At 33.3% G+C, this 12651-nt stretch overlaps 1 protein-coding gene across 1 annotated transcript; it reads right to left on the bottom strand.

Annotated features, from left to right (window-relative positions):
• Window positions 1–983: 983 nt before the first annotated feature.
• On the bottom strand, window positions 984–9616 carry LOC115879681 (meiosis-specific with OB domain-containing protein). The gene is made up of 6 exons (XM_030896610.1): window positions 8965–9616; window positions 6723–6947; window positions 6371–6524; window positions 6089–6309; window positions 4607–4947; window positions 984–1704 (listed from the first exon to the last, which is right to left on the bottom strand). Exons 1-6 carry the CDS (start codon window positions 9239–9241, stop codon window positions 1522–1524), a joined length of 1401 nt encoding a protein of 466 aa, XP_030752470.1. The 5' UTR covers window positions 9242–9616; the 3' UTR covers window positions 984–1521.
• Between the last annotated feature and the right edge of the window lie 3035 nt (window positions 9617–12651).

Genomic DNA, 12651 nt, shown 5'->3' with positions numbered 1-12651 from the left:
AGAGTATGGTGAGAGTATCGCGTTCTTGAACAGTTCAGAGCTACACAACTGCGTGAATGGAGGACAGTAATTCTGTAGTTTTCCTCACACTTCTTCAAGATTTCTTCAAACCTCACATACATATGAAGTTTTCTTAAAACAACTCCATGAATCGCCCCGTTAAATACAATATGCTCGAAAAAAAAAACGGCGTCAGCGATGGCTTTGGAATGAAGATCGGCGCCCTGTCATTTTGTCTGTAAAATTATATGGAGAATGTTATCGATCGGCATTTCAAGCCAACTGGACGCAGCTTTTTTCAATTATACGGTTATGGTTCATAAAACCCACTTTATAAAATCCAACATCCAATATTACGACAATAAAGGGTATTTTTTCCAATAATAAATGGCCATCCCCTGCCGGAAAGACTGCGACCTGTGAGGCCTACTGTGTTTGTGCAATAAGGGCATATACCCTGTGGGTAGGGTTTCCAATTTTCGGGATCGGAATCCCGTTTTTAAATCCCGGGATTAGAACCTATAATCCGAGAAATTTAATCTAAAGAAATATTTACTAAAATGCAGCTATATAGTATATCAAAACGAAAATGAGAAAAGAGCTTTATTAAAATAGACGCAAAATAAAAAAGTAACATTCATATTTAGTGATTTAAAAAAAAATCAATTATTGTTTAAAAAAAATAAAATACTTATAGCAAACACGAAAATATAACTTTTAAATATTGACGTTCTACCCTTGTTCTACTTAGTATAAATAAAATATGATCTTTGAAAGACAAAACTGTATAAAGTGGAATCATTAATTTAAATTGGACATTTAAATTTTTCGAGATTTTCAAGATCCCGGGATTTAATATTGGGATTTCGGGATTAAACGTATACCGGGATCCCGATTTGTAAACCCTACCTGTTGGTTGTGGGCATACCCAGCCTAGAGGGAGTAAATAGAAAAAGTTAATTTGTATTAATATGATTTATATTGTAAACAGTAGATATTTTGACAATGGAATGGTAGTGATAAACCTGGTTATTAAATCGTTTAAAATTAATTTTATCCAGAATCAGTTAACTGTTTTCAATTTTAGTGCAACTAACAGTAAACTATATGTTCTAACGTAAATCGAATTCCTTTTAGTATCTAATAACCCATTATTTAATGTCTAATATCTATAATCTAGTGTAACACACGAATTTAACTTAAAATTCGATTATTTTTTTATAACCGTCACTTATTTGTCATAACTCAGAAGCCTATGATATGCATATGATCGAGAAAAAGCGTCAATGTGCCTTAAAACTTAAAAGTGACGTTTGGTGGCCGATGGGAATTTTATGCAAAATTATACGGTTAACATCGTCGATCATAAATTTTAACGTTGTTTTTTTTTGATTATATAAAAGATTGATTGACGGTTATAAAAATTATTTTGTATCTAGATAAAGAATAATACATTTGTCTATAAAATAAACTACACTAAAACGAAATATATTATTTTCAATTATTTTAAAAGCATACGGATCAGCAAAGCGGTAAAGTTCTAGCCACATCATCCAAAGCTGCAGATTGAATTTGTACTATAGATATAACAGGTCTTGGGGCCATCATAAAAACCACTGCTAATCGGACTTTACAGCGCTCTAGTAAGTACTTCCATTTTAATGCGCATTTTTGGTCGTCTGACATCGAAGAAAATTCTGTAGCCTAAAATGCGATAATGCAAATATCTTTAGCATATACCTGGACAATATAAGAGCTCCAGAAAGCAAAAAATAACTTCAATCACGATACGACATGAATGTATATTGTTAAGTCTTCAATTTAGGCCGAATTGGGTTAATATCAATATGGGAAATTGATCTAGGCTCAAGGGATCACGCTTCGTCCTACGTGGGCGACAAAGGCGAGCGGGCGACGCGTGCGACTACAGAGGGCGATGAGCTCGACTCGCGCGACATATTTCAATCGCGTGCGGTGCCGCTTCAGTCGCGCGCATCTCCTACTTAGGACAGCTTCGTAAGAAAACGTTGTTTGATAAATACGCGTCGCTCGCACCGCCCGAATCGCGCGCTTTTGTCTCCCACGTAGGACGAAGCGTTAGTTAAATGCATGACGTCGATCTTGATATGTTCTGGACGTCTAATGTCATTGGTTTTTATATAACATTAATAAAACATGTGATGGACATCTAATATCATTGGTTTTTATACAGGGTGTTTAAAAAAATATGTGCCATCTCTCGTGGGGAGATTCCTCACGTAAAATAAGATTTATTTTTCATATCAATGTAGGTCCGATTCTGCTTTGTTTGTTAGCTACAGGGTGTTAAAGTCTTAATAATCTTTCGATTTATTATACTTTTCTTCCAAGTAGTTTTAGTGATTCGAATGAAATTTAAGGGTAAAAGTTACTATAATTACTACATATTTTAATGCTAAAAAAGTGTCGATAAATTCATCAGGGACGTGCATATGGGTTATCACTGGAATATTTTTCAAAAAAAAACCTGTGCGCCACTGACTTTTTTTCTTTTGATATTAAAATTGTATAGGCCGTTAATGCCAATTAAGAGTTATCTCTTGATATTTTGTCGAATTCGGGTTCCTTGATGAGATAAACGCAATCTTATAAATCACAATTAATCAATATTGAAATAAAAATAAAATTAATAAATCATATATTTTACATAATTTATTATTAAATATTATTACTATTAGTTATTATTGCTATTAATCCAACCTACAGAAATTTCAAATAAAAAAATAATAGTATCTGAGATAATTACCTAAAAATAAATACTAAAAAAAACTAACTTTAAAAAGTTTTAACATCCTGAAACTCTAAAAGTATGCATTCCAGATTTTTTGATGAGTATTCAATGAGTACTTATTTAAAACTTTCGCAAGTTAATGATATTAAAATTTTTAAAAGGTTGCTAGTAGCACAGATTAGGTACCTATACTATAAGTATTGAGATAAAAATCTTGTCCCTAATTCGTGGTACGAAAATTGTTTTTTATGACGATGAGCAAACAAGTAAATTTTCTTGTGCGCAAAAATAAAGTCCCGTTCAAACAGCGTAATAACTTGGTCGGTCACGAGGCCGGTCAGGCGCTGTGCACAATTTTAGAGGCCATAAGTGGGCATGCTTGTGCGCAAACTAGTAACCTAGATAGTGCGCGACTCCGAAAATCGGAACCACGAAAAACTATGATTTTGACGATAAGTTTATAATCTGTATAATCTATGCTAGTAGATTTGGATCAAAGCAAATTAATAAAATTGCGCTTATCTCATCAAGGAGGCTGAAATCGACAAAATATGAAGAGACAATTTTTAATCGGCATCAAACTGCTTACACTATTTCGCTAACCAGAAAAAAGTCAGTAGCGTAGATGCTTTTTTTAGAAAAATATTCCAGTGATAATCCATATGCACGTCCCTGGTGAATATGTCGACACTTTTTTAGCTTTAAAATATGTCATATTTACAGTAACTTTTACCCTCAAAATTTCATTCTAAACGCTAAAAGTACTTGGAAGAAAATTATAATAAATCGAAAAAATATTAAGACTCTAACACCTTATAGCTACGAAACAAAGCAGAATCGGACCTATATTGATATGAAAAATAAATCTTCTTTTTACGTGAGGAATCTCCCCACAGAGGCCAGCTTTCCAGAGTGATAACCCATATGCACGTCCCTGGTGAATCTGTCGACACATTTTTAACATTAGAATATGTACCAGTTATAGTAACTTTTACCCTAAAAATTTCATTAGCATCACTGGAAGAAAATTATACTACGAGAAGGAAAATTATAATAAAAAAAAAATGAAAACTTTAACCCCCCGTAGCTACGAAACAAAGCAGATGGCACATGTTTTTTGAAACATCCTGTATAACAATCGGGTCGACGAAATTAGACAAAGGTGACTGAAGGTTGAATTCGTCGCCGTCGTCTTTAGGTGACATTAAATGTTAATTCTCACTATACGTTCCGTATCCGCTACTTTTCGTTTCCGTACCGTTCTTATGGTTACGTTTAATAGTTTGAATACAATCAAATTATACGAAACGTTTACGGAACGGATATGGGACGGAAACGGAATATATAGTGAGAATAAAGGTTGATTCTCACTATATACCTTCCGTTTCTATTCCATATCCGTTCCGTATTTTTGATTGTATTCACGCTATACGTAAATGCTTACGTTTCGTATCAGTTCCATACTTTTTATTGTACAATTTATGTATATCATTACGAAAGTTTTATTTTAAAAATTTGTAATTTTTGAAAAAGGTAATGATTTAATTACGAGGTGAAAGAATAAATAAATATCAGCAAAATGTTAATAGAGCTGGTACAAATGTAAGAACTTGACAACGCTGTTTCCGATACGCTTCAGTCCGTCCGCCAAAAAAATGTATTATTACATGATATAATATTTTATGTAAACGGAAGGGAGCTGATACGGAAGGTATATTGAGAATTAACCTTTATTTATCGTTTCGATATTTCAACAAAAAAAAAAGACTTATATTTTAATAATCATGTAGGTATGTTTTTAAAATATAAAAGGAAATAGCCATTAAAAATACTTACTGTGCAACATAATGCTATTTCTGCAGAGTGTCCGGTAAGGCGACAGTTAGTAAGAGTACCAGTATGATCCGTCAACATCACTTGAATATCGAACGTTACTTCTGGGGGCACATGCTCGTCTTTTGGACAAGAAGGGTTAGCACATCGCGTGGTATCAATAGTCGTCTTACAGTAACCGCACTTAATTAACAAGGTCTGAGAAAGACCATCCAAGTCTAAGTGACTGACAAAAGCAAGTACCGTGGCTGTAAAGGACTTGTTGCCGCTAAGTTTGGAGTCAAGAAGACTATTAATCCGGTCCTGTAGTTGTTTTACGCTTAGTATATCATCATTTAAAGTACCTAACATTATCATAAGTTTTATTATATTATACAGGGCGGTCCGAACTGTATTCCAGGAACTTCGGCAGCATATTCTGCAGATAAAAATAAGTAAAAAAGTTCGTATAAATGTATGTCCTAAAATACTTAATTTCGAGAGAGATTTCTTCCTAATAATTTTTGAAGTAACGTCAATATTTGGATGAAAATTGGTGTCTGGGAGAGAGTTTTTTGACATGACAAATTTGATTTTGATGTCAATATGACTCCTATTTGTACGGGGCGCCACCTACATGTGTTTTAACTGTCTTGAAGGGTAATAACTTTTCCTCCGTACCTGTATAAAACTACCGAGTGAAAAATTATAGATTTCCGTGACATTTTACGTAAAAAAATATCTTGGTAAAAATCGCTACGAGCAACCGTTCACAAAATATTTAGAATGGAAATAGTCAATACGTCATTAATGACAAAAAATAAACACGTTGAGTAGATGTAGATAGTTATTTGATTGAAATAATAAATTTGGGAAATTTTTATTTTTTTAAATAAATCATAAATTTTTCTGTTGAACTTTTAGCACAAAAACATTTCAAATTTATGATTTGAGACTAATAACTATTTAGTCAACATGTTTAATTTATGTCAATGATGATAGGTATTGATAATTCATTTCGATTCCAAATATCTCGAGAAGCATTACTCGTAGCGACCAAGCAACCTTTTTTACGTAAAAAACATCGTAAATGTATATTTTTTACTCGGTAATTTTATCGGTTTTATACACGTACGGACGAAAAGTTATTAGTCTTCAACTCAGTAAAACAATATGTAGGTGGCGCCCCCTACGAGTACGAGTCCCTACAAGTGAGATATTGCATCAAAATCAAATCTCATGCCAAAAAAATCCCAGACACCAATTTTCATCCAAATATTGATATTACTTCATAAATTATTTGAAAAAAAAAACAAAATAAAAATGAAACATCTACACCCTATATCTTCGAAACTAAGCATTTTAGGACGTACATATATTTATACGCAGCTTTTTACTTATTTTTATCTGCAGGATATGCTGCCGAAGTTTACGGAATACAGTTCGGACCACCCAGAATACAAAAAAAATATGCAAAACATTTTTGTATTCCTTAAAGATTCTTACTGGTAGGCACAGAAGCTATTAACTGCGCAACAATATCGAAGGTTTCTATAGGAGCAGTTTGGGCATACTCAAATAAAGATTCGCCATCTTTGCTTATAGGATTCTCTGTCAAAATTGTACGACCCGTTGTTTTGGCAACGTAAGCTTGTAAGAAACTAGACCATTCGATCTTAACATCGGTAAAAAATAAAATAGAACTCCGTGGCTTCCAGTTGTTTGATCTACAAAATATATACTTATTAAATTCTACATAATAGTTTGAGAACAGTAGATATCTATTACCGATTGATCATATCAGGTTCCCATAAAGTGACTTTAAGACTAGAACAAGTATGATCAAACAAATCTATTTGTCGAACTTGGATAGGTTCGCCATTTTTGGAATTAATCATTCTTATTTGTCCTAAATTTCGAACAGCGCCGAGTATATCAACATCTATATGAAGAATATTAAATACCAATATTGTTAAATAACAAATAACTAAATAATTCTTAACAAACACATAATATTAATTAATTTCTTTATAAATAATACAGGGTTATTCATGCACCCTCTTAGACGCGGAGTAAATGTTATCGTGAATACCCCTGCATAATATTTCGTTATCTTTAATAAAAGCAGTGCAAAACTCACAGTTCAGGCCAGAACCATTATTATGAATGTTTTGAAAAGGAACAAACACGGTGGTAGGTTTAGTCGGGTATCTCAATAATCCTATGTAAGCCTCTGGGTTTGGATGAATAGATAAATATGACCTATCACTCAGAGATAACTTATACGGCGATGTAACCATTGGGTGGAAATATTCAGAACGATCATCTAGTTTTCTTACCATCACTTGTGGATTAATTACTTCAACTAATAAAAAATATAATTAATACATACTATAGTGATATAACGAACATTCGCATTTGCAAATATTCGCGAATATCAACGTTATTTAATTTAAAGAAGGCGTCCATTCTTCTCAAAGAGACCTTGTTTAAATTAAAAAGAGGGACATTTCTTGTTTTTTTAAAAAATGTTTAAAAAGGCTGAAAACAATATTTTTTTTTAATTTATTTATTAATATTCTGAAACTATCAAAACATAGGTATATAATATTATCTTAGAATTATGTAAAAGTTATCAGAAAGGAAGCCCAAAATGCAATAATATACGGGCTGTTCCATTTAAAAAAAAATCATCCCATCTACTCAAACTTTTTTGAGTCACACTGTAGAAGTTAAAATATTTTCATGAAATACATCCTAATGCATATTCAGGTTTACACTTATCCAAAATTCATAAATGTTGATTATAGGAGCTACGGGAGGCATTTTTCCGTTTCCTATAGGGCTAGCGCAACCGATTGCGTTAATCGCATAGGAAACGGACTCGAGACCTGCAACTCCGTTCACTAAGTGGTTAACGCAACCAATGCAAATGATATTATTATGAGCCATAATATTATTATTATGACAGGTGGACCTGCATAGGTGTTAAATTTAATAAATTTAAATTAATAATGAGGTATTTTTATTCTGGATTCCAAAAAAATATAATTGAAAGATAAATCTAATAGGTAACTTTTAACGTTTTATATGCTAATATTGGCAAGGCAGTTCGGCAACACAGCTTTAAGACGTGATTGATATGTCAATCTGTTTTTTTTTAATAAATAGTGCTGAGTCAGTGGTTGGTTCCTTGTGAAACATCGTTGAAGTATTAGAATTTTAATAAAACACGCTTTGAGATGTATCAAAAAAAAATAAAAAGAGTAATTTAGTTAGGCATTTTTAAGAGTTCTTTAAAAACTAACCGTCTGACTACATTTTAAGGATATATATATATATATATATATATATATATATATATATATATATATATATATATATATATATATATATATATATATATATATATATATATATATATATATATATATTTGCTATGGTGGTGGATTTAAGGAGTTTACAATATAGGTAATAAAAAATGTGTTTAAAAATCCTTGTTGGTCGTTTACATTATTGTCCTTTTTAGCTGATTTTAATATTGCTAACTATTCTAGGTAATTTAAGCGTCTGCCTTTTGTTTCTCTATCTAATAACTTAATTGAGTTTTCATTAACTGTGTGACTATTTAATATACAATGAGTTGATAGACCGGAACTTTGCTGGAGATTATTAATAGATTTTATATGTTTTTTAATCCTTATATCTAAATTTCTACCTGTATGTGTATACGTACATGGCATTACAATTATCGCAATCCACCCTATATAAATCAATGAATGGAATTATTATGATTTTCATTGTTGGAATAATATTTTTGTAACTTTATTTATTTGATTAATTCTCAAATTAAATTGTTTAAATCTTAATTCTTAGAGTTTTGTTATAGTGTAGTGGTTACAAGTAATATTGAATGTCCCATTTTCTGTGACCTAAGTGACTACAAATAGAGCATACCTACCTAGACATTTCATTGCAAGCGCTTCTTTGCATGGGTTGCGATGACCACTTAGTAAACGACCTGCAACTCGGTCTTGAGTCCGTTTCCTATGTGATTAACGCAATAGGTTGCGCTAGCCGTATAGGAAAGGGAAAAATCCCTACGGGAGCTACAGATGCCCGAGGCATTGTTGCCGAACGCGTATAAAGTAGTAAGAAAAACTTTGACCCTTGGTATCCTCTATTTGCGGCAACATTTTGATTGACTCTGTTAAAAGTGTATTCTCCTATTCATAAATGTACGTACAAATTAGAGTTTTGCTAAAAATATGATGAACGTAATAATCCTACAGCCGGATCCTGTACTATTACATATTACATCAATAATAAAACCAAAGAATATTATATGTACCTACATCAAAAATAAACAAAATTATCCTTACCGACGTCTCCTGTATGATATTTCTCACTTTCCTGTAGAATATGTTCTGCGCTACCCCAGTACGTTGCATTAATATAATGTTTTAAGGAATCTCGAAAAGTAAAATTCCAGACAGCTCTAGAGGCGCCTTGTTGGTTTTCTTGTGCTTCAATTATCCGTGGACGTTGTTTTGCGATGATTATGCCCACAATTAAAATATTACTTAAGTTTGGATCTAAATTTTTTAAAATAACTCGCTCTAGAGTTACTAAAGTTGCACCATTGTTTTCTGTACTCATGATTTGTTAATTAGGAATTATTTTATGAAATATCAGAGAAATATGTTAATTTGCTGCAGCCGTATTTATCTTTTTTTATAAATATCGCGTCCCGCACTCTCTTTTGTTTTACCCAGGTTTTACCGCTCTGTCAACGAACTATTGAAATATAAAATAGTTACAATTTGTTTTTAATCTATGGTGATATTTTACTATATCGAATAGAAATATGATTTATAAAAACTACACGAAGCAATATTTAAATATAATTACAATTTACAGGGGCTTTTAATGATACACGAATTTCGCAAATATTCAAAGAAAAACAATATTGTGACACAAAACTTTTGAAAAATTAACGACAAATCTGACAGTTACCGACCAAAAATGACCGTTGACGAACTCACCCGGACGGAGCATACGCGACCATGACGCGACCTATGTGAAATTGTTCATATGTCTCTGTTCATATAAACTCATGGTACTTACTCGAAGTTGCGGACGGTTCGCTCCATGAAAGCGCGAAAATCAGTGTCATTTTGACGGAAAACATTTCTGGAATTCATAAATATACATTAAAACTAAGAATTAAGCTTCAATTTAATGCATCCGTTGTCCGACGATACGTTGATACGATTTTAATTTCATTGGTTGTATTTAAAGGCTTCGATTGGATAACCGTTTCTAACCAATCGAAGTCTTTAAATTCAACCAATAAAATTAATATCGTATTATCGTATCGTCGGACAACGGATGAATGAAAATCAAGCTTTATAAGTGGATATATATACTTATAACTAATGCATATCTAATTTTATGTAATTAACATTTAAATTATATTGCTCTACATCAAAATTATAGTTTAGTTTGTTGAAATTGTTAAATATCATTATGACAAAAATGTATTTAAATTGAAGTGGCTTCTTACTTCATCAGATCGAGCGGAACGTCCGCGACTTCGAGCAAGTACCATGAGTTTATATGAACAATTTCACATGGTCGCGTATGCTCCGTCCGGATGAGTCCGTCGACGGCTCTCTTGGAAAAAAGATCCGCGCGGACGCTTCGCGGACAGATTTGTAAACGACATATTTTTTACGAGCCGCGCTCTGTAGCAAAGTCTGTGGTTTTACATTTTTACTCCTAATAAAACAATATACTATCGTTGACTGAAAGAATTGGGAAGATACCTTCTTATTCAAAGGAAGATACTCAACCTAATGGGCGAATTCGTGACAAGGCTGATTTGATTTCCCCTTATTACGTCTCAAGTGCTGTACGATAGAGCCCCAACTCGTTCTGCGGCCAACGCATAAAACATTCATTTTCTCTATTTCGGCCAGCGAAGACGGTATGGAACTGAAAGCCGACAATGTTCCCGGATTAAAATATGTAATATCTGTAATACCGTTTGACGAAAATATCTTGAAACGAAAAATCGGCGTTTATGTATTGAAAATTTATTTCTGTTGAACATCCCAACTAGCAAATATAGTTCCCAGTCCTTTTTAAAATGTGACTGCCCCTAAAGTTGCCTAAAGTATAGTTCCTAGGCCCACTCTGCCACTTAAAATGTTACTCTATAAGGAATAGTCGCTTTGAAGTATATTTCGAGAGTGATCGGTTAGTGCCTACCTACCATAAAAGTAGAAAATAAACACCCCGATTGCAAGTCGCAAACATTTAATTTAAGGAAGTAGCTGGGACTACCCGAATCTTTGAATATGACACCATAAAATACCAAAAACTTTATAGTAACTTTTCAAAGTAGGGGTTACTAACAAGTGCTACCATAATGCCTCCATTAATTTTTTGTTACTTTATAGTAACAATTTAAGTTACGGGGTAGTCGCGGCCACGACACTTAGTTACTTCTAATTTATAGTAGCACTGAAAGTAGCAAAATGGCTACTGCTACCTTCCTAGGTCAATATAAAGTAGCCGTCGCTCATCCATTGCCACTAAAAAGTGACGGGGGTCAAAAACGGCTACTTTATAGTGACCGTAACTTAATATACCCTAATAAATGAAATTGCCTCAGAATTAAATCGTGTGCTGCTCTGTTTTAGCGTTTTCTTTTACTTCCTTTTAAGCTTTATTAAAATTTTGTAAAATCCCTATGGTGAATAAAAAGAAATTTAGTTATTCTAGTACTTTCTACCGAAGAATTAAACAAAAGGAATCACTGCGAGCCGATGCATCAACATCAGGAACAAAAACTACATCTTTCTATAATCCTACTGATGAACATCATAAATCAGGTAGTGACTAAGACATTTTTGAAGATGTTTCTGTAGATGAGTGTAGTGTTAGTTCATCTGAAACTGAATATCAGAGGAGAACTAATTTAAGAACCAACAACAATATAAAACAAGAGCTAAAAGAGTGGGCGTTAAAATACTCTATATCTCATGTATTTCTGAATAATATAGAAACACTGATAATAGAAAATGCACAATAAGTAAAAAATGACTTCAAAGGACAAGGCGGAACGTTATAGTGGCACCAATGGAATATATAGTCGCCACCGTCGCGATCGGTGTAGCATAACGCACCAATTAAGTGTGGCAATATGGTGGCGCAGGGAACTTTCTTCGAAAAAATCACTTTATGGTTCCAAAGAATCCTTGACCATGTAGTTCCAAAAAAGGTATTGTTTCTATAAAGTCGCCTTTGGATAGCTACAATTGTCACTTTATCAACCCGAAGATTTTAAAGGTCCAAACGGGTAAGGTTGGCCTAATATGTTATTGTTCCCAGTACTTTGTGGAAGCATATGGAATTATAAAGTATTTTACTAGTCTAACTCTATTAGTGGCAAAAACTACCCAAGACACTACCCGGCTACTCAAAATCTTTCCCCATTTTGGTCGCAGTTACTTAGCAGCTACGAATATACGACGTAGCCGCCGATGGACACCGCCCACTTTGTAGTGGCTTTGATAGTAGCAGTTACGTATCTGCCACTATAAATGCTAGTTGGGATAAAATAAACAACAAAAATAAATATTCTAAATATAACAAAATATTCCTGTCCTTCAGTATTTTTATTTCATGTAAAAGAGTAGATGAAACAAAAAGCAATGTATCTTGATTAAAATTAGGTTTAACCGTATTTCTTTATTATAATATGTATATATTATATTTATATCCATCGCCTGGCTATGTTCTATGGGCCCATCATACGATGGAAACTCTTAGATTTTAATGACAGAAAATCCGTATTATTAACGTACCGTACCTGAAATTCGTAAATCTAAGGATTAATCCGTAGTTGTATCAACAGTCTCCGGCAACCACCTACTCTGTTCACTTGTCGACTGAAAGCAGAACTACGGTACAGTATTCTTTATCCGCTGCGCTGTCAACGCCTCTCAGCGCGCAGCGGCGCAGAGCTAAACTAAATCTCGGATACGCTGCCGGTAACGCCA

This window comes from Sitophilus oryzae, unplaced genomic scaffold, assembly GCF_002938485.1.
Source record: "Sitophilus oryzae breed Bouriz unplaced genomic scaffold, Soryzae_2.0 scaffold_1583_pilon_pilon, whole genome shotgun sequence".
Taxonomy (NCBI): domain Eukaryota; kingdom Metazoa; phylum Arthropoda; class Insecta; order Coleoptera; family Curculionidae; genus Sitophilus; species Sitophilus oryzae.
The sequence above is the reverse complement of the archived record's forward strand: the minus strand, read 5'-3'. Positions and strand labels throughout refer to the sequence as shown.

Excerpts from the sequence above, each read along its gene's own strand:
- LOC115879681 (XM_030896610.1), bottom strand. The coding sequence starts at position 9,241 with ATGAGTACAGAAAACAATGGTGCAACTTTAGTAACTCTAGAGCGAGTT. Across the intron at positions 6,948-8,964 it reads ATATCATACAGGAGACGTCG|TTGAAGTAATTAATCCACAA; the intron begins GTAAGGATAATT and ends ATTTTTTATTAG. Across the intron at positions 6,310-6,370 it reads GAACCTGATATGATCAATCG|ATCAAACAACTGGAAGCCAC; the intron begins GTAATAGATATC and ends TATATTTTGTAG.